The sequence below is a fragment of the Natrix helvetica genome (genome assembly GCF_964273705.1).
Source record: "Natrix helvetica genome assembly, chromosome: 1".
Classification (NCBI taxonomy): domain Eukaryota; kingdom Metazoa; phylum Chordata; class Lepidosauria; order Squamata; family Natricidae; genus Natrix; species Natrix helvetica.
The window spans coordinates 229,630,499-229,652,845 of NC_138548.1; the positions used below are offsets into that span (position 1 = coordinate 229,630,499).

The 22,347-nt window shown below is 45.5% G+C and overlaps 1 protein-coding gene across 1 annotated transcript; it reads right to left on the reverse strand.

The window, feature by feature from the left end:
• Nucleotides 1–10,048: 10,048 nt before the first annotated feature.
• PRPH (peripherin) lies at nucleotides 10,049–22,309 on the reverse strand (the record flags this gene model as incomplete). The annotated part of the gene is made up of 9 exons (XM_081938493.1): nucleotides 10,049–10,216; nucleotides 10,549–10,628; nucleotides 11,543–11,592; nucleotides 12,709–12,929; nucleotides 13,957–14,082; nucleotides 16,915–17,079; nucleotides 18,362–18,457; nucleotides 18,906–18,966; nucleotides 21,738–22,309. 9 exons carry the CDS (start codon nucleotides 22,307–22,309, stop codon nucleotides 10,169–10,171), a joined length of 1,419 nt encoding a protein of 472 aa, XP_081794619.1. The 3' UTR covers nucleotides 10,049–10,168.
• Nucleotides 22,310–22,347: the final 38 nt, after the last annotated feature.

Consider the following 22,347-nt stretch of genomic DNA (forward strand, 5'->3'; position numbering starts at 1 on the left):
CTGGAGCGGCCAAAGACCGGAAGAGGACAAAGCGAGGCGTTGAATGGCTAGAATTAAGCCACGAGGGGAAAGGGGGTGGGGCGAGGCTCGCGAGGACTGGAGTTGAGCCCAAAGTTGCTTTTTTTCCCCCGGAGGCAACTTAGAGCAGGGCTCTCCAAGTGGTGGTCCGTGAGAAAATTTTGGTAGCCCGCAGAAAAATTATTTGCGTTTTTATATTGCACTAAATACTATTTTATCTTTTTTTTAAAGTCATATTGGGGGATTTAAAATTATGGCTTTAGTGGTCTCTGAGATCCGAAAGGTTGATGACCCCTGACTACTACTACTACTATTATTATTATCACCATTGCCATCAGTATTAATAGTAATATATTAATGTAATAATGTATAATATTATAATTAATTATAATTATTAGTAATATTAGTAATATTGTAGTAGTAACCTTGACTATTACTAAGTGTTGTATCTTTTTATTCTTGATGAATGTATTTTATTCTCTTATGTACACTGAGAGCACATGCACCAAAGACAAATTCCTTGGGTGTTCAATCGCATTTGGCCAATAAAGACTTCTATTCTATTCTTCTATTCTTAGAGATCCTGGGGGTGGAGGGAGGATGCACTCCAAGATCCATCAGGCACGGGGGTTTGGGGAGGGGGCATGATCAACAGGATGGACAGCTACACATTCAAGAGGAAGAAGAGACATGGCTGCCCTATGACTGTAACAGGCTGCCTCTCATCATGAACAGTTGCTGCACCCCCACCCACCCCTTGATCCCTCCAGCCAGGAGAGCTGAGATGCTTAGTAGCATGCAGGAAGGTTGGTGAAGACAACCATGTTTTCCTGAGTGTTATCTTTGGCTCTGCTTCCTGTATCCTGATTTTGTGCTGTGATCCTTGTGTTTATCTTGTCAGCTATTTTTGGACCTGGACTTAGATTTGCATCTGGATTTGGCTTTGCCTCAATGAGTTTTCTTGTTGGGGGGGGGGGTGTTTGCCTGATAACTTATCTCTTTAATTTCCTTTGTGTGTGCTTGGACTTACTCAGTAAACTGCTTGGGAGGGGAGTTTGTGACCTGGGGGATTTGGGGGGATATTGCTATAACAAGTAGAGTTGTGCAATAGAGATACTCTACTCCAGTGGTAGTCAACCTGGTCCCTACCGCCCACTAGTGGGCGTTCCAGCTTTCATGGTGGACAGTAGGGGTTTGCTGTAACTCTGCTTTATACATTTTATAAAGTAAAGTTACTTCTCTACTTTATAAATCACCATTACTGTGGAACCTGTGGGCGATTAGAAATTTTTACTACTAACAGAGATACAAAAGTGGGCGGTAGGTATAAAAAGGTTGACTATCCCTGCTCTACTCACACCAATTACTCTGTGTGAGTTGAATCAGAGCATTTTCTTTCAAATGCACCTTATTGTAATAGAGAATAAAACCAGGGCTTCTAAAGTTATAATCTGAGAACCAAATCATACTAATGATCACTTTTCACTAGGTTTTGGCTGCTTATGAAATGTGCTTTAGTTTTTGCCAAGCAAAATGAGCAACGACCTATAATCCAGCAGCTGGTGGACCATTGAGCCCAACCCTTGCGTCATGCAAAACTATTTAAAAGTCCTTCTTTTTTTTCAGGTGGGCTTCAATCACCCTGCAGGCTTTGAATCAGATGCATGTTGACCTTTTTTTCAAGTTGCCTATTAGAGGAGGATGAAATTCTGGTATCTTGTCCAAAGCATAGCATAAAGCCAAAGCTTTTATACCTTCTCTGTTTTTGTATAATTCATGTATTTGATTTTTAACTGTTACACTTTTGATGCTTTTGGAGCTTTATAAGCCGCTAAGTCAACTTTTGCTAAGTCAGTGTTTCCAGAAAGTAGTTTAGCTAGTATTTAATCATGGAGTTAAGCCAATTTATTGAATTGGCTACTTTGGGACCATATGTGCTGCTCAAAGTCTTTTCTGTCCAGCTATGTGAACTACTGAACTGAAAGAGACAGTTCATCAGTATTATGTCAAGCCATGTTTTTTTAATTATGGTTTATTAACTAAAATTCAGTTGATTGGGTTCACATGTGCAACCATTAGAAGCTACGGCTTAGTGCAATGCATGAATCAGGTCACAGAAAAGCGTTTAAATGGTAGAGAAAATTAATGTCCTTTTTGTGTTGCTTGACAAATCCAAGCAAAGTTAGTAGAGATTTTCAGCAGCCTCCTGGCTTTAACAAAATTAAACAACACCAGAGCTTGGAGTTCTGCAGGGAAGATTCTGTTGATAAACACACACACACACACACCACTAAAAAATAGGCAGCAAGACACTCTTCACATTAAATTTATTGGCTGGTTCAAAGCATACGTGGCCTATTCCACACACTGACCATGGGCATCACAAAGCCAACATTATTCAGGAGAGATCAGGAAGCATCAGGAACAGAATGACTGCCACCCCTCCCAGTCTCCACACGTCTTGCTTCTTCACCAGAATATATGGGTTGAATTGTTACCTGGGCAAACTACATCATCTTTCCCCAAGCTAGATATATTTAATAAAGCAAGCCTAATTGCAAGAAAAGGTGTTCTGGAGAGCCAGTTGATGTGGATATCCAAGGACAGGAACTGGCATCAATAGGATTAGCATAGCATAGTAGGAGCGGTGCAGAGATCCATTGGCATGGGAAGAGTTAGCACCAGGAATCTCTACTAGCTCTGCAAGGAACACGGAAATTGACAGCTATCGAAAGCAGGAAATTGGTACCAAAGCCCATAAAGGATAAGCCCAGAGTTCTTCAAAAATCCTATCATTTATTGTTTGGGATAAAGGGGAGAAGGTGTAACATATCAGAATCCAAACTGGAGTTCTGTAATGTGCCAGAGCCATTTCTAAGGAATCGATCACAGGACATATTATTTAGGCCCCTCCACCCTGTACAGAAATGAGTATTGTATGCTGCCGTCTACAAGCAAATGCACACTGGGAGGCCAAGAAGTAAAACTGAGTAAAACATGGCAACATCAAATAGGTTGAGCTGTTTCAATGCCATTCCTACCTTGCCAGATATCTCAAGCTTGGAACCCATTCTGAGTCATGGAATAGCCACTTTGAAGCTTAAGTGTGTTAAAGCTGGCAAGATCTACGCATCCTTGCAAGGGAACAATGCTGTTGTTTTCTCAACGTTTTAAGCCATCATGTTTACTATCAAATGATGCTTTATTTTCCTAGTTAATTTGTAGGATTGGTTTGGCTACGAAAAGGGGGAAATGCTGTGGTCCGCATGGGGGAAATTTCTTGCATTTTACAATGAAAGCCAACTTCAATAATGGTCTAAAATTTAATGTTGTGTAGATAATATATAATAAAGTTGTTTCAATTACACACAAAATGCTAAACTATCAGCTATAAAAAGCAAAAGTTGGAAGGACGAAATAAAAACCAGGTTCTGCCTGGACATAGGCAGATAATCCAGACTTGTGGTGGGAAGGCCCATTACATAGCATGACATTGTGTACTTCCTATGTCATCAACTTGTTCTTTTCCTGCTTTGGAGTACTTGTAATAATGAGGCTATTGTGCCAGAAAAAGTTCCCAAAGCAATGTAAACAAAATGAGACAATAATAGAGATATTAAAATTGGTATTATGGGACTGAGGATAAAAGCTATGATCTTATTTATATATGTACAGTTTTGGTGCTCAATTGGACATTATTTTCAGGAATAGAGATGCTTAATTCCCAGCTGCTTGTTTCCCCTTTCAATTGTGAATAACCTACTTCATTCAATATTTTTTGCGATTAAATTAAGGTGTCTGATTCAATATGATTGGCTGATTCTAAGACATAGTTGCTGCCAGTTAAGCTTCCTACAACTTAATATTTGCATATTAAGCAATAGTAAGAAGCGCACACTGAAGATCAATAGAAGTTAGCAACCCAAAGTGGTATTGATTAACTATATCCCAAATAAAAATTGATTCTGTAAATTCCTTCTAGGTCAAGAGCAGATGCTTCCTGGAAATCAAGGTATCAGTCTTCCAAATAGCTGTCCTACATTCTTTAGCTCCTGCATAGACAATCATGGGAATAATGCAAATAAAAGCAGAGAGAATAATCCTACTTAAAAATTAGGTGAAGATGGAGCTATCGCCATCCATTTGATGCCTCAGTCATGGAGAAATTAATAGGAAAGCTGTAACCTTAAATGCATTAACAAACATCCTTTGGGCTAATGTCACTCATAGTATGTATGACCCACAGGTTAAGGAATCTCAACTGAAAACTACAAGCATCTCGTTCTTCAGATGAACTTCTATGTTCAAGCTTTGGTCTTTGGTACTTGGTATGCTATACAGCACTTTCTCTAATAAGCTCCAAGTCCTTTTGCAAATCCTCTTTCATATGAATTATTGTAAGAATTACTGTGTGGATTTGGAAATCTGATTTATGAGGTGAGAAAGCATTCTGGGTGTTCCTATATTATATTTGAAAACCTTATTCGTACCATATTGACTTCCATTTAAGGGTAATGTACATAAGTACTGAGAACTCCCTCAAGAGTTCAAAAAGTTAGTAGAGAAGAGATTCCAGGCAAATGTTCCCCTGCTTTCTGACCTTCTGCTTGTTCCCCTCCTTAAGAGGGCCAGGTTCCAGCCTTCGTGGCAATATTTTAAGAAACTGGCATATTCATGAGAAGCAATGCGTAAGAAAATCTGGTAACTCCAAAGATATCACGACCCCAAAGGAAGCATCAAAACAAAAGAACCCGACAAGCGACAGGGAAAGGATGTGAAGGGAAAGTTCTAGTATTTTCAGTAACTTTTCTGGCTCTGGTTGAAAGGGAAAATAGAGAAGGAGGTGTGGATTGGGGTCTGGTCTGAAGTAATCTGGAATAACCAGTCAAGATATTGACAGGCAAACTGGCACCTGCAACCAGGTATAAAGAGTTATTTACTCAGATTACAGAGCTATACATAGACCAAGGCACATGGACCACAAGCAAACACAATAGATAGAAGTGGAAAGTAGCTTAAAAACTGACAGTGCAACTCCTCTGCGTTTCAAATCTGATAATGTAAAATTATTCAACACCGCCAACAATGCTGCTGCCCTACAAAGAGACCTTGACAATTGGCAACTCCAACTCTCAATGAACAAATGCTCTGTCTTATACATTGGCAAAAAAAATATCAGAATACCAAGTACAAGCTGGGCGGATACAACCTCATGGATGACTTTCACTCTGTCAAGGACCTGCAAGTACACATTTCTAATGATCTAAGTGCCAGAGCTCACTAACAGCATTGCCAAAAAGGCATTAAGAGTTGTTAACTTAATCTTGTGAAGCTTCTTCTCCAGTAATATTGTATTGCAAACTAGGGCATATAAAACCTTTGCTAGACCTATTCTCGAATAAAGATCATCTGTCTGTAACCCGCGATGCCTATCAGACATTAATACAATCAAGAGAGTCCAGAGATATTTCACGAGAAGAGTCCTGCACTCCTCTGCTCACAACAAAATACCTTACACCAACAGGCTTGAGATTTTGGGCTTAGACAACTTAGAACTACGCAGCCTTCAGTCTGACCTGAGCGTAGTACATAAAATTATCTGCTACAAATGTTCTACCTGTCAATGACTACTTCAGCTTCAACCGCAACAATGCACAAGGACACAATAGATACAAACCTATGGTAAACCACTCCAAACTCGATTGCAGAAAAGACAACTTTTCTGCAACAGAGTGGTCAATGCCTGGAATGCACTACCTGACTCTGTGGTTTCATCCCCAAACCCCCATAACTTTAACCTTAGATTGTCTACTGTTGACCTCACCCCATTCCTGAGAGGTCAGTAGGGGCGTGCATAAGCACACCAACATGCCTATCGTCTCTGTCGTACTTCTTCATATCCATTTCCTGTATTCATAATCATGTTTATACTTATATCTATCTTATACATGTGTGACAAAATAAATAAAATAAAAATTAAAAAAGAATCTGTCTTGAATCAGATAAGTTAGTTTTTATCAGAGGTGAGTTACCCCTTTGGCTACCAAGGAGCAGCACTCAATGCTCCTTTGAATCATGGAAAGTTGAGAGGAAGGGTGTGTTTTTCCCCCCAATATGCCTATTTTGATCCTTTTCCTGGTCTTTTCATGTTTCAAAATGGTGGGGAACTGGGCTGTCCACTGTAAGCAATCATGATCCGAAATGCTTCTATGCTGCAGAGGTTACCTAACCTCAACTAAGCAATTAAAACTGATATTAAAGTAACTTCTATTAGAACCAGATTTCAAGAATTTCCATAGCTCTAGCATTTACTGATTTTCAAGGAAAGAATTAACATCCCTACTGGACCATTAATGAGGTTTAAGAAATCAAGAATAAATAACAGTGATTTGGGAGGGGGGAATCACAGGAGAAAGCATAATCATAGAGATTACCTAAGCTGCTATTTCGCTGAAAAAATCATGAAGCTTAAGTGAGATTTTCTGTTTCAGAAATTCTTATCTCTAAAGACAAGTATAATCACGCCATCCTATGGTCCATATGTAGACTATAAGGAGTTCAAGTACCATTTTATGACTCCCTGGCACAGTATGATGTGGTACATTAGCAATTCAAACCAAGGAAAGATGGCACTTCAAACCAAAAGAACGCCTTCAAAAATTAGCTTCATCTATTCTATAATTGTCCTGCATTCTGTGTCCCTTAATTTAAAAAAAAAGTATCAGCCCCACCCATTAAAGAATTGTCTGGTCTTGGTCTGAGAGAACTGGCGAGATGAACCAAACATCCACAGAGTAACATCTCCCTGAAGTTTCCTTCATTCTGGAATAAATCTGGAGAAATGAGAAGACAAGACTTCTTGCTTATCAAGATGACTTCTGAGTTTAAGGTAGAAAGCCTCCATGGTAGCTTTCTTTCTTCCAGTAGGATAGAGAATGGACAGAAATATGAAAATAAAACTTGGGGGGAAAAGCTAGAATAGTTGAGTAAACATCAATTTGTTTACTTAAAGATGAAAGATGAGGGGGGAGGGGAAACCCCAGGCTCATATAGATTCTCTTTGGTACAAGAGAAGCAGAGAGAAAAAATCTGTCACTCTTTCAAGGATCTGTTAATATAACTGTCAACTAGCAAAGCATCCCTGCCCTGCTCTCGAGTTGCCAAAGGAAAGGCGGGATGGGAAACCGATGAAACGGCACCTCAGCAACAGACAGATACACATTCCAGACTTACCTCTCTCAAGGCTTACTCCCAGGGTTACTTACAGTGGCTGGAAGGGAGTGATCTCTACAACCCGTGAAATTGCCCCGTTGGCAAATGTGATTGATGACACACCCTTTGGGGGAGGGAGGAAACAGGGGCCGTAAATTACGTGGGGTCAGAGCTGGCTTCACTTGGGTACGTGCTGACATGAAGCTCCTAATAAATGATTGGATTTCTTTTGAAGCTTGGCTCGAGGCTCATGATTTAATTACGGCATCTGTCAGAACTGTGAAAATAACTTTCATGGTTCCTGTAGTCTTTGTGGGCTCTGCTTCCTGCCCTGGTCTATCTTCAGGGATGACAACAATGGAGTTAGTAGCAGAAATGCAATGGTTACCATACTCTATCTGAAAAGATGATGTCTGGAATATCAAGGCAAGGTAAGAGGAAAGATCTCTCTGATTGTTGGAAAGAAAAGACAACACATGAAAGAAGATGCTGATCTGTGAAAAGAAAGATGGGTTTGATTAAAAATGGACAGACTGGCAAGAAGTGGTTGGCGCGACCGCTTACAACAAGGGTTCCCAACCATTGGTGCGAGACGATATTCCAGGGGATGCGAAAACTTGGGTTTAGAAGTTTCAAAATTATAGTGTACTGTATATGCATGATTATATGCATATAACTATTTTTCTAAGGCGTGCAAGAATATATCAGAAGCATTCTAAGGGTGCGGGGTATAGAAAAGGTTGGGAGCCCCCGTCTTATGAGAAGCCACAGATGCCACGAAGGAAAGATAGGCAGCCTTCTGAGGGTCATAAGTAGACAAGAACATGACGTGATCAGAATCAGAATAGAGTTGGAGGTTTTCTAGTCCAGCCCCCTGCTCAAACAGGAGATCCTATACTATTTCAGAATTAAGAAGAGACTGTCTAGTCTTTTTTCTGACCCAATGACAATAGGATCAGAAGGTAAAGTAGAACTGTAGACTTTTAAGGTGTTTCGCAATTTGGAATTATATTAAATCAAATGGAAGACATACCACTCCCATTTTGGCCACTTGGCACCCAACTGAGATTGCATTCACACAGTCCCCGGGGTTCTAAAGCCAAAGACAAGGGATTCAGGAGCTGCATTGAGATCTTTGTGACCACTTCTGCTTAACGGGAGCCTTGGATGCCTTTCACACATGATGGAATCGCTGTTTATTAAGGCCATGAGACAGCACCACTGGAAGTAGGCTTTTTTTTGGCTTTTTTTTTGGTTCTGCAGTTTGTTTGACCCTGTGAATTAAAGGCAGTTTGATATTTTTTTCAGATTTCTAGAGCTGCTCCTCTGCTCTCTTTGCCTGCACAACCCTTAATTATATGCCGTGCAGATGAAGGAGAATTCCATTGTGATCTTGACCTGTTCTGGTCCTTTCTCCCAGAAAGAGCAGAAAAAAGTTGCTTTATCAGACATTAAAGGAGCATTAAAGAGCTGATCAGGAAAATGTTCTCTTCTCCATGACTCACAATTTCAAGTGTTAAGGTAGCTTTCTAGCTTCACTTATGTCTTAAAAGGCAAAGTTGACATCACTTTTAAAAGTGAAGTAAACATCATATTTGAGTGGAAGGAAGTCAAACAGTTAAGAAAGGCTTGAGGCTTCTGAGTAAACACCTGCTGGATCAGTTTCTTAAAATTACCACTAGCACCCTTCAGTATTGAGTCAGAAGGCTTATTTTGGAGGGTTTTTTTTAAAGATTCCCTTACAAAATTTGCTTTAAACAATACAAGACAATGGATTGCCTGTTTTATACGACTTCATTTGGGAGCTTGTTTGAGAAGATCTGAAGTCACTCCCTTGATGCATTTCATTAACTCTCACAACCCCAGCCAGCATCGTGCTGCTTAGGAATTGTGAGAATTGGAGTCAACACATCTGGAGACCATCAGATTGGGTGCTTGACAACTGAGGAAATGAACACTGGTTGCCATTTAATGTTTTAAAATGCTTTAGTTGCATTACCTTGTCAACCTTAAAATAGCCCTACATAAAGATGGCCAGTGCTATTCTCCCTTTCAGTACCGATGACCTGAAGCTAACTACGCACCTTCTCAACGTAAGTTCACAAAAGTGAGAACTGATTGGGAAGCCAGGCCTATCGCACCTGGATAAAAGAAGTTCCTATCACGATTCTCTTGGGAATCTTTGCAAACCGTGAGGGGTGTCTGTGGCCAACACATAGAATTGTTTAGATTCAACAAGAGCAGTAAAACAAGGTTATGAGCAAGCGCCTGGCCTTTTTTGATGCTTCCAAGTTGGTGTGCTTAGTGGGCTTTGCAAGTTGTCAGAGCGTGCCAACCTGCAGCCATCTAAGTGTTTGGCAGTGGTAGGGAACCTGGGACTTCCAGCTACTGCTAAACTACAAGTCCCAGCAACACTCTGTAGGACCTAGGAGGCTGGGAGGTTTAATTCCACAAGAGCTGGAAGACCGCAGCCTTTAGAATCAATCTAGACATACATGGCAAATTGGTTCCTAGGGTGGGCTGGCTTTGTGAGTGGTACTTTACAGGAAGGCAGCTTGGTTTTGGGGGGTACTGGTTGGGGAAGAGCTCTTTGCGGGGAGAGGTAAGAAGGAATGTGATATGAAGAAGTGGGAGGCGGTGGAAGAAAAGAGCAGGGGGAAGCCATCTCCACTCCCAAGACCATTGGCGGTTACTGCTGGGACTACCACCAGGCTGTAGACAGATTACAGTCGAAGGGCAGAGAGGGTTTGCTCAGGAAGCCCAGAACAGTGTGGAAAGGCTGCCAGTGGTAAGAGGTATCATCAACATCAACATCGTAAATAAGGCCAGTGTGGCTTAGTGAGGGAAGAGGGGAATCTGCGACTGGGACTTTTGCAAAGAGGTGAGCTTAGCGCCTCTCTCAGGGGTCCCTCAGGGGACCTTGCTGGGGTGGCCAGCCTCACTTCTCTATCTCAGCTCTCTGCTCCTTCCTTGACTCGGTCACCACCTGCAGGGAGAGAAAAGGGCAAGCCGTGAGAGCAGCAAAGGGCAGTCCTTCCCCAACTTGGAGCCCCTTGGGAATTTTATGAAGTCGGGTTTCTTTTGGTTGACTGAAATAACAACAAAACTCTAATTAGGCCTCTGGAGGTGGGTTTTTTTTTTTGCTATGCCCTAGGCCAGGGGGTCCCCAAACTTAGCAACTTTAAGACTTGTAGACTTCAGTTGAAGTCCACAAGTCTTAAAATTGCCACGTTTGAAGACCTCTGCCCTGGGCTTAGGTCCAATCCCCACAACTTAAAAATCACACAAATCTCCGGTATGAACAGGTCATTGACTTGCCTCTCCATCCTGGGTTTCAATGGTTTTGATCAGCACCGTCTTCCGGGTGTGGCTCTCTGTACTTGGATCCGGCTCTGAAACTATGGGAGGAGGGAGGTTTGAGAGAGAAAAGGCTCAGCATTCAAAGGCCCCTCATTCTTCCCCATCCAGGGTCATGCAGGGGACTGAGAACTACAACTCCCAAACACCCAGCAGCTCGGCTATCTTCTTTCACTCATACTCCCATCATGCAAGACGGCTGACTACCAGCTGGGAGAAATTAGGAAGAAAGGAAAGTGGAGAGGTGATGTGGGGAATGAAGGTGCCTTGGGATGTCTTTCCAAGAAAAAGCAACTGAGGGTAAGCAGGGGTGGGCTTAAAAAATGGCAGCAATGGGTTCGCTGCCCCGTTGCTGGGTGGGTGTGGCCATGGTGGGCGTGGCTTAGTCAGCCTCCTGCACAACAGCAGGGGGAGGCACATTTTTCACCCTCCCCAGGCTCTGGAGGCTGGGCAGAACTGGCCTTCCCTGGGCTCTGGAGGCCCTCCGGAGGACGGTAACAGGCCCGTTTCTGAACTCCCCGAACTTCCGGTAGGCCCGTATTTTGTCTTCCCCGAGCCTCCGCGCAGGCCCTCCACTTTCCTGGCATGATGAACGGGCCACGTGGAGACTCCTGGGGGGGGGGGCATGGCCAGCAAGGGGTGGTATTTGGGGTTTGCCAAACTGGGCAGAATCCTTGCTCTCCGAGTCCACCCCTGACTAGCATGACTAGCACAACTTGAGATAAGGGAACCTCCAAAACCAAGCTTGTTTCCCTCGAGCCAAAATGCTCCCCTCCAGTTATTGCTCAGTAGAAACAAAGTGTGTGCAAAATATGGCCAAAGAGATGCTCGGGTCCACCCAGAATATTGCCGACATCTATGCCCCTGCCACCATCTCTTTCAGAAGCCCATAACTTTGTCAAAGAACACAAAGCACATGGGTGCATCGAGGAGCCATTGCTGGCTATTGGCTCACCTGCGGTTCTGATGCTGTAGGATGCCATGGATTGGACGGGCACTGTAATCCTGCAGGGAACATAGAGGCCCGTAAGCATTACAGAAACTTCTACAAGTTAATTCCCAAACTTTCCCTTTTACATGGCTTTTCTGCATCCCTCCCAGAAAAGGAGAAGGTCACCTTCCTCCTCCCATACTCCTATAAAATTTTGTTCAGAACTAGGTAAAAATAAAGACTATCTTTCCCAATGCTGTAGCTGTAACCCAGACAGCTGTAGATAATCCTTCCGGTGGCCATACCTCCTACTGTCTGAAATACATGCCAGGCATCCCACAAAACAAGACTGGCCTATATTATTCCAGAGACTTTCCTACATACATTTCCTGGTCTGATATGAAAATGTTGAGAGGAGATGGAAAGGAGAACATTAGAGTAAGTTTGGTGGAAACAGAGGAAAGTGCCTACCTATCAGGAAGGTTAGGAAAAGAAAAGACTGGAGACTTTTAGGAGCAAAGAGCAAGACTCATTTGTTTGAATTAAAGTTGCAGGGAAAGGAAACGGGTTGGGTGGGGACAGGAAATTTTGGGATGGTCAGCCTTCTGCAACCTGGTGCTCTCTAGGTGCGTTAGAACTGCCCCGCACACAGTTCATGGCCCCCTGCCTATGCGGATTAGGAACTCTTAAAATTGCAAGTCCCAAGGCTTCTGGAGGGCAATGTGTTGGGGAAGGCTAGATGGAAGACCTTGCAAGAGACCGCACCAGAGGTGGAATGCTCCCAGTTCAGCCCGGTTTGGCCAAACCAGTAGTGGCGGTGGCAGGAGGCTCTGCCCACCAGCCCAGAAGCTTCTGCACATGTACAGAAGTGTTGCGCACGAGCACGAGCGAACCGGTAGTAAACCGGTGAGCAACCCACCCCTGGACCGCACCCACCAACACGGATGTTGTGTTGGAGCGGAAAATGGTGGAGCCCAATGAATAGCTTTTGTGGTTGAACCTTCATGTCTGCTTCATGCTCAGTTTCTTGGGTAAGTCCTTGTCTGCCCAAAACCGAAGGACATTTCCCAGTGTTTCGTGTCTTGCCATGCTGCCTGCAGTAGCCACTCAGCGGTGGCACCCATGACGTTCAGAATCTGCCCATGAACCCAAAAGATGAGCAGGGCAGGATCTGACCACTGTTGACCTACCTACTCTCCTCTCCTTCCAACAGCTTGCGGTAGGTGGCAATTTCAATGTCAAGAGCCATCTTGACATTCAGCAGGTCCTGGTACTCCCGGAGGTGCCGAGCCATCTCTTCCTTCATGTGCTGGATCTCCTGCTCCAGCCGCCCCACTGTCTCTTGGTAGGAGCCCACCTCGGCCCCATATTGGTCCTCAAGATCTCGCATCTGCCTCAGCAGGGCTTCGTTCTAGCAAGATGAAGAGCAAGCAGAACCAAGACCGAAATCCATGAAATGGCTACGCAAACCACTAACCCCCTCCCCCCCCAAAAAATCTCACTCATTCACAATCAATTCACAAGGTGAATCCTGAGAGTGCAGCGCTAACTTCTGGCCTCAACAGGCTTTAAAAACAGTTGAGTCCAGATAGCTCGATAGCACTCAAGGCGGCTTCTCTTCATTTTATTGTATTTATTGCAGTTTTGTTTTATTTATTGCAGTTACAATCTGCCTCACGGCTACCGACAACCAAATACAAAAAATGGATTAAAATAGAACTGAATGAAAAAATGAACCGCAGCCACGTAGCCAGTGGGGGTATTCAGCCGGTTCGGATCGGTTCAGATGAACCAGTAGTGGCCGCCCAACCGCTCTGGCGCTACGCTGTCCGTTTTCTAAGCTGCGAGAGCAAAGCACATGGGCAGAAGGCCGCATGCACTCACATTTTTGGTGTGTGTGCGGCAAACCGGTGGTAAAATTATGTGAAACCCCACTTCTGTACTTAGCCATACCTGTTTCAGCTATTGACAAATCATCCTAAGGCCCAAACACTGCCTGAACAAGGTCCTTGGTACCACGAGGAAGTTGCAGAAAACAGAGTCAATTTAGTGATTCTAGAGCCTGGGAGGAGCCGTCACCAAGAAGGCCCTTTTTCTATTCCTGTCAAACTTGCTCCACTGAGGATAAAGCAGAGACAAGGTGTTTTCTACCTGAAGATCTTAAAACCCAGGCAGGCTCAGGTGAAGGAAGGTGGCTTCTCAAAATCCTTGATCCTATATCATACAGGGCTTTTTCTGGTCATCGCCAGAGTCTGCAAGTAGCCAATGAAGTTGTCATAACTTGATGGCTGTAATCAATCTTTCCTTTGGGATTTCACCATGCAGAGCAGGGTGACAGTACTGTCCGCTGACCTGGGACTTTCCCTCTCTTGTCCTTTGACTTATGCCATCCATCTGCTGCTGACCCAGGTTGAGAGCAGGGTGAATGTTTTACTCACTGTTCCTTTGAGTCCATCCACCTCACAGGTCAGGGTCTGGATCTGACGGCGGGATTCGTTCATCTCCTGTTTGGCCTGCCGAAGGGCCTCGTGATTCCGATTGGCTGCATCTGACAGGTCAGCAAACTGCAAAGAACAGCAATAGCAATAGCACTTAGACTTATATACTGCTTCCCAGTGCTTTACAGCCCTCTCTAAGCGGTTTACAGAGTCAGCCTATTGCCCCCAACAATCTGGGTCCTCATTTTACCGATCTTAGAAGGATGGAAGGCTGAGTCAACCACGAGCCTGGTGAGATTCCAACTCCTGGCAGTGGAATGCAGAGTTAACCCGCAACACTGCATTTTAACCACTGCGTCGCTACCCAAGAATTTGGGAACATCAAGAGGAAGGAAAGAAGGAACCCTCAAATAAGTCCTAATCAGACAATACCTGAACTTATTCACAATTATCTAGCTGGAGGGGAATGGGTAACACAAGCCTAAAGGCCACACAGAACTCTTCTCACGAGCCTCTTTTTCCTTTTTGGAAATCTCACAGGATAGCCAAGGACCACAGCATTGGACCCATTCTTTAGACAGGTAATCCTTAAGTCAGTGATGGCGAACCTATGGCACCCGTGCCACAGGTGGCACGCGGAGCCATTTGTCAGGGCACGCGAAGCGCTGTTCACCCTTTTTAAAAGCCATTTTTTGCCCTCCCCAGTCTCCAGAGGCTTTATAGGAGCCTGCGGAGGGTGAAAAGAGTCTCCCCCGCCTCTCCCCTTGAGGCCCTCTGGAGGCTTCATGAGCTTCCATGAAGCCTCCGGAGCGCAAAAAACCGGCCCTACGGGCAAACCGGAAGTTCAGGAACGGACTTCAGGTTTGCTCGGAGGGTCGTTTGACTGCTCCAGAGGCTTCAGGGAAGCGTCCTGAAGGTTCCTTAAGCCTTCGGAGTGTTCAAAACGCCCCTCCGAGCAAACCGGAAGTTCGGGAACAGACTTCTGGTTTGCTCGGAGGGCCGTTTTGAGCGCTCCGAAGGCGTCAGGGAAGCCTCCTGACGGTCCCTGAAGCCTCCGGAGGGCTTCCAGGGGGGGTGGGGGAGGCTGTTTTCGCCCTCCCCAGGCTCCTATAAAGCCTCTGGAAAATGGGGGAGTGGCTGTAGTGCACGCATGCGCACTGGGGGGTCACGCATTGCATTATGGGTGCGGCATGCCTGCACACGACCCCCCTGCGCTCCCCCCACTTATGGCACGCGAGCCAAAAAAGGTTCGCCATCGCTGCCTTAAGTTATTACCATAATTGAGCCCGCTATTAAAGTCATAAGTCATGATGATTGTAAAGCAGGTCATCATGTGACCGGACTCAATTTTATGACCTTTTTGTGGTGGTCGTTAAGCAAACCTATTGTTCGCTATGCTTGGCTTTGCTGGAAATCAAAAATGAACCCAGTTTGTGACACATGCATCAACAATCACAGTCCTGTGAGTGTGGGGTGCTGCAAACGGCCATAAAAAATGCTGTAAGTCATGTGATGGTGAAGGAGGAGCAAAGGTCAGAATCAGAGTCACGAATTGTTTTTTTTTTAGGGCTGTCATAATTTCCAACAGTTGCTAAGCAACTGGCCATATAAGTGAAGGATTATCTGTAATATTCTACAGCAGTGGCTGGATTTCCCTCAGTGAGGAAAATCTGATCCAGGAATCCAGCATCACCAGCCTGATTTATGGCTCTCCCTCTACTTTCTTTGACCCACACCACAATCTGCAAACTATACATTAATAGAGCTCACTCATGACAAGCACCAGCCAAGTCACACTGCCTAACAGGAGTGCATGCATCTAAACATACTTCTAGTCTAGTTTAATGAAAAGAAGGACTAAGGGAGACATGATAGCACTCTTCCAATATCTCAGGGGTTGCCACAAGGAAGAGGGAGTCAAACTATTCCCCAAGGCACCTGAGGGTAGAACAAGAAGCAATGGGTGGAAACTAATCAAGGAGAGAAGCAACTTAGAACTGAGGAGAAATTTCCTGACAGTTAGAACAATTAATCCGTGGAACAGCTTGCCTCCAGAAGTTGTGAATGCCCCAACACTGGAAGTCTTTAAGAAGATGTTGGATAGCCATCTGTCTGGAACGGTATAGGGTTTCCTGCCTAGGCAGGGGGTCGGACTAGAAGACCTCCAAGTTCCCTTCCAACTCTGCTATTGTATTGTATCTCTGGAACATCAACCCCCACGGAGATTAGAATGCCCCCCCCTCTAGGAATGCACTAAAGACCTGGTTCTGCCAATGGGCCTGGGGAACCCAGAGCGGGATTGAGCCCATTAAACGGCTCGTGTGAGGTGCAGTCACTGGGGCAAGGAGTGGGGGGTGATTTTAGTATATTTATTATATGACTTTTAAAATTAGTTTTATTGTTTTTATATGGGCTTTTACATTCTGTGGCCACATGCAAACAGGAGGCAATATAAATTCAATAAATAAGTAAATAAATAGCAATGAAGAGGCATTGCGCCACATGCCAAGTAGAACCTGTACCCTAAGTGGCTTATTATTTTGCTATATCAATAGGTTTTATGGTGTTAAGGAAATTCCTTTTCCACCAAGCAGCTATTTTCTTGCTGCATCAAAAGAGACAGTGTTTATTCAGTGTTGGGGCTCCCCCTGCTGGCTGGGGAAAACACTGCTCCGATGAATTACAGAGGTGCCTACTCGAGCCATTTCCAAATGTAATCTCTTTGTCCTGGACTTAAAAAAATACCTTCCAGCCTCTTTTGCCATGGGGCAGTGAGACAGGGCGGCATATAAATCTACCGTAATAAAATCAATAATGCATCCTGCATATTCCCGTTGAGGTCATCTTCCTTACTTTCTACAACGTTTTGCAATGGCATCCTGTTAATCATGTAGCAAACCCACCTTCTCCTTATCACACACACACACACACACACACACACACACAGAGTTTAGGCACCTTGGATTTGTACCACTCCTCAGCCTCCTGCAGGTTCTTGACCGCGATGCTTTCATACTGAGTGCGGATCTCTCTCAGGGCGGCGGTCAGATCCGGCTTAACTTGCTCCACCTCCACTTGCATCTGCTGCTGGCTATGTATGCTCACTTGCATGTCGTTCAGCTCCTGCAGGCGTAGGGGGGGGCGGGGGGGGGAGAGAGATTGTCAGAAACACCAAGAAAGGTCCTTATATAGGTAAGCATCGCATATGCTTCCATACTACGCAAACAGGTAGGTGAGATTAGGGACCGTAATTCAGTGGCGAAGAGTGCAATGCAGAGAAGGCAATCTTTTTTTTAAAAAACAAAGTTTTATTGGTTTTTTTTTTTTAATAATAAGGAAAAGGGTATTGGAGTAGGTTACATAATTTTGACGGTTACAATGTGTGAAGGGTATCCCCGCCCCCCGTACTCATAGTATTCATTTAAACAATTCAATATTACATAGTGATAGTTTGACAGCATATAAATTCATATAAAAATTTCAATCAATTTATATAAAGCCGATTTCCTTATTCATTTTTGTGATCTGAGTTTTCTTGGTATTGCCCCCTCTCCCCCCGGCGGCAGAGCTCCGCCCCCTCCCGTGTCCTGTATGTCGGGTGTAAGATCATCAGGTATATCTAGGAATGCTTTATTTTTTTCCATAAAGGCCTGTGCCTCTATGGTTGTGGTGATTCTAACTCTAGTATCCTCCCAGAAAATTAACATACCTTCAAGCATCAACCATCTAATCAGAGAAGGCAATCTTGAAAGAGAACTGCTCAGAGATAACGTCACTGCTCACATGAAACTGAGATGCCCAAAAGAGATATTCCCACTGAGCATCAAAGTGCAAGAGCAGCCATCCCTGCATTACTTCCTCAAGTGAATCTGCCCTGCAAAACTACAGTGCAGACCAGTCATCCAGGCCACACATCCAAGGGTGGGGCTGGAGATGCAGATGTTTTCCTGCCAGGCACCACTAGATGGCCCAGAAGCAACATCTTTGCTGCAGGGTTGCCTTAAAAAATAATAATAATAATCTCAAATCCAAGGGCGGGGAACCGGTCACCTTCCAGATGCTGTTGCACTTCCAGCTCCCAGCATCTCTGACTCTCAAGCGTAATATAGATGGGATTGCAGGATCCAGAAGCCACGGGATTTCCTATCCTGGCTACATTAGTCTCCCATCCTCCTCTTCCTCGAGGCACCTACTCTGCTCATTGTTGCACCACCTACCTCCTTCCAACACTGATACCATTACTTTTGGGAAGATACACTACTACTACGGTGTATAGGATGCTTTCCTACGCAGCTCCAAAATGGTCCTGTTTCACATAGAACAGTCTACGATTGTTCAAAAAAGCCAAATCTATTAGCCAGTGAATGGGGCATCAGTTGCACGCCAGCCCATTATCACTCCTTACCTCCTCGTGTAGTTTCTTGAGGAATTCAATTTCATCCATGAGGGACTCGATCTTGCGCTCCAGTTCCAGGCGTGAAAGGGTGGCATCGTCCACATCCTATCGGGGGGGGGGGGAACAGGAGGAGGTAGGGTGGGGGCAGGAAGGAAGGCTGATCAGAATCCCAGCAAGCTGCCCAACCACTTTCCACCTTAATTTAAGGAGTAAAATGGACAGCAGAGAATGGGAAGAGGGGTCGGCTGGCATGCTGCTGGCCTGGGATTCCAGGGAGAGCGCCTGCTCCCAGCACAATCGGAAGCTTACGCAGCTGCCAAACAGACAGTTCAAAAACAAGGCTTGCCGCTTAAAACATACAAAACAATTGTGGACGCTTGCATGCGTTGCCGCGTAAACAAGAAAACAAAAAAGCATGGCTGTCTCTGCACGTGGCAGAGTGAGTCATGAATGCGAAAGGACCCATGCAGGGAGGGGTGTGTAAGGGGGTGTGAGAGCCAAGCATGCCATTCCCTCCTCTAGTGCTCTCCCATCCGGAAGAGGCTTGCCTCACCTTGCGAAAGAGAACCAGGTTGTTTTCAGCATCTTCTCGCTTGTGCATTTCCTCATCCAGCCTGTAGAGGGCAGAGAGCAGCCCCAAAGCAGAAATTGGGCGAGAATGCTACAGAATTGGTTGCTTTCATCTCGCCTCATGCGGTCCACAACTTTTAAGCCAGGGGTGTCCAAACTTGGGAACTTTAAGACTTGTGGACTTCAACTCCCAGAATTCCCCAGCCAGCCATGCTGGGAGTTGAAGTCCACAAGTCTTAAAGTTCCCAAGTTTGGACACCCCTGTTTTAAGCAAACTCAGCCCTAACCCACATAATTAAACACGCATTGATACCAGAAATAATATTCCATCTCTTCTCTTTCTTACTTCTGTTTTCAGGAACCGAGCAAAATATAACTGTGCTTGGCAAATGTGCTACGTGGGTTAAGATTCAGGCTGTATTCTTGCTTCCAAGCATTGATCACGCCTAGTTCTTAACCTATGAATGTGATATTAAAAGATTACATCAACCCCTCTGCAGCCTGAAATAATTGCACTGTGTCGTAGGCACTGTTTTAAAAAACAAAAACAAATAAGTAACAACCCTGTTCACAGATTCTCTGACCTCTAAGTAAAAGAAGAAGAAAGCACTAGAAATGGGAAAGAGCGGAGATGCAAGTGGAATAAAGTTAAGTAGCTTGAAAATTGATTTTACAAACTATTTTCATTCCATGCTCCTTGCAGAATTAATAATCTATCAGACTCTTTGGAGTAAAAACTGAAGCATCTGAAAAATGTGGATTTTGGAGGATAGCTTCTTCTTCTTTTCCCCCTGTCCCAAGAGGACAAGTAAAATGGGGAAGAAGGAGGAGAATATATTGGAAAAGAGCCTGCCCCGTAATATTTTGTGTGTCTAAATGAGTCTAGCTGCCTCTCTTCCCAGATTTGGAATCTAATATTCCTCTTTCCTTCTTCCCACCTCCCCATCTGCCACAGCACGAGCCCTGCCAGCTTGGAGGAGAACCAACCACACTTCACTTATGCCCGAGGGAACACATTCACACTTCTCTTCCACTTGAATATAAATATGCATGACAAATAAATGAAAAAGCAGAAAAAAATGGTTCTGCTGCAAAGAAGCAGGCTCCTGCCAGGCCACTGACTGGGTCCCTATCCTCCGTCGTTTTATCCCTGGAGTTTGCAGCCTGGCTGCAAAACATGAGTCTTTCCTTTGCCCACTTGCACGGATTCCCCCGTGTCCTCTGACAGCCAGTCAGAGAGATCTCCAACCAGAGAGAGTCTCCTAAGGGTGTCCTCTGCTCCATCCCTTCCCTGCGCTTCCCAGATGCCACAAAAGAGATTGCCACCAAGCCAAACAAGTGGTGTAGTTCCATCTGGGCCAGAAGGTTCCTCCCTCTTCCCTCCCACTCCCACCCTTCTCTCCTCCTGCCCCACCCCATCTTTAGCCCAGCCTCCTCTTTCCCAAATGCCTGGTTTTCTTGCTGCCCTTCCAACAGCCTCCCCTTCCCTCCTCCCCATCACGTCATGTCTACCAGACTCATCCCCACCACGCCCTTCTCTCCCCCTTCACCTCCCCCTCCTCCAAGCTCATCTCAAGGACCTCTTTTCTATGCACAGCACACCCACCCCATCTGCATCTTCTCTCCTGCGCCCCAGTCCAAGGCTGGGCAGCTACCTTCCACTTCAACCTCTGATATACTAAAACTCTTCATTATGGTGACACCTGACAGCTATCTCTTCTTCTTCTTCTTCGTCTTCTTCCTAAATGCAACACTTCCAGAGACCCAGAATGAGTCTGGGACACAGTTGCCCACAAAGGAAAGTCTCTCTCTCCTACAGTGTTCAGAGCAGTTTACTCTTGCTTAGCAACACAGCCCAACTTTTTTTCTTAATAAACCGGATTCCTGACCCAGGAGATCCAAGTCATTAGATTCCTTTATCACCACAGAGGATAAAAGGCTACAATGCAAAGAATCTTCTGACTCTTAGGCAGTTATTCTTTTATTCAAACTACATGCAATTGCTTTCTCTATATCAGGTGGCAGCAAAGAAAAAGAATCCATTATTATGCATCCATTATTCAGCAGGTGCATACATTATTTGGCTCCTACTAATTTATTCATCATATTGCAAAGTGCGGGAGAGCCATACATTTCTTTTCCCTTCTGTGCCCTTCTTAGGGCCAGCTGATCTCTCCTGTAATCGATCACCCTTCTCTCTGGCAGTCCATCCCAACTCCTCAGCTAATAACCCACCATTGGCAAGAAATCCTTCCTTTTTTCTCAAAGACAGGGAGTTACCTGAGTCTTCTGAATTTGGGGTCAAGGAAAAGCACTCTGCATATGCTTAAGAGGCATTCTCTTTTAACGCTGCAGAGACATGATTTTTTAGCTAGCTGGACCCATTCAGCCCAATATAAAAGCCGACTTTCCTTCTCTATTTGAACACCCCTTACTATTCCAATGCAAGAGAGCGAATTTTCTATACTTTTCACCCATTCGCTCCATCGGCCCTGCCTCTCTTCTAAAACCGGACAGAGAGCTCAAAGTTTCATTCCCCGGATCTGGGCCAGACCGCCCTTTTGGGTTTCCCCCACTGCAGCCCGAGTTATCCAGCACTGGCTCCGTTTGAGGGGGGGGAACCAAGGTGAAATTCAATTTTTTTTACTGTGGCAGGGGAAGGATACTGCAAAATCCCCATTCCCTCCCCACTCTTGGGCCAACCAGAGGTGGTATTTGCCGGTTCTCCCAACTACTCAACATTTCCACTACCGGTTCTCCAGAACATGTCAGAACCTGCTGGATTTCAGGGGGGGGACGGGGGGGGGGAGCTCACCTCTGCTTGAGAGCGGCCAAGTCCTCGGCTAGGTTGTCCCTGTCGACTTGCAGGCGGTCTCGGTCCTTGCCCAGCGAGTCCACTTGCCGGCGCAGCTCGCGCAGCTCATCCTGGAAGAGGTCGGAGGCGCGGGTGGGCTCCTTGGCGCGGGACTGGCCCAGCTCGGTCAGCAGGGCGGCGTTCTGCGTCTCCAAGTAGCGCACCTTCTCGATGAAGCTGGCGAAGCGGTCGTTGAGCTCCTGCAGCTCCTGCTTCTCGTTGCTGCGGGTGGCCAGGAACTCCTGGTTGAGGGCATCGGCCACCGAGAAGTCCAGCTTCTCGGCGCTGTAGGCGTAGCGCTGCGGCGGCGCGGTGCGCAGGTACAAGGCGCTGCCCCCGGCGCCGCTTCCGCGGTAAGAGCGCAGGGAGGCTCCGGCGGATGGCGCGCTCAGCAGCCGCGTGGTGGACGAAGCCGAGGCCAGGCGGGACGAGTAGGAGGGCATGGAGTAGGAGGGCATGGACGACAGCATGGGCGAGGGCCCGAACGTGCGGCGGTAGGAGGTGGCGCGGATGCTGCTGCCGGAATGGCTCATGGCTGCTAGCTGGGCTGGGGCTCCGAGCAGGTCCGAGC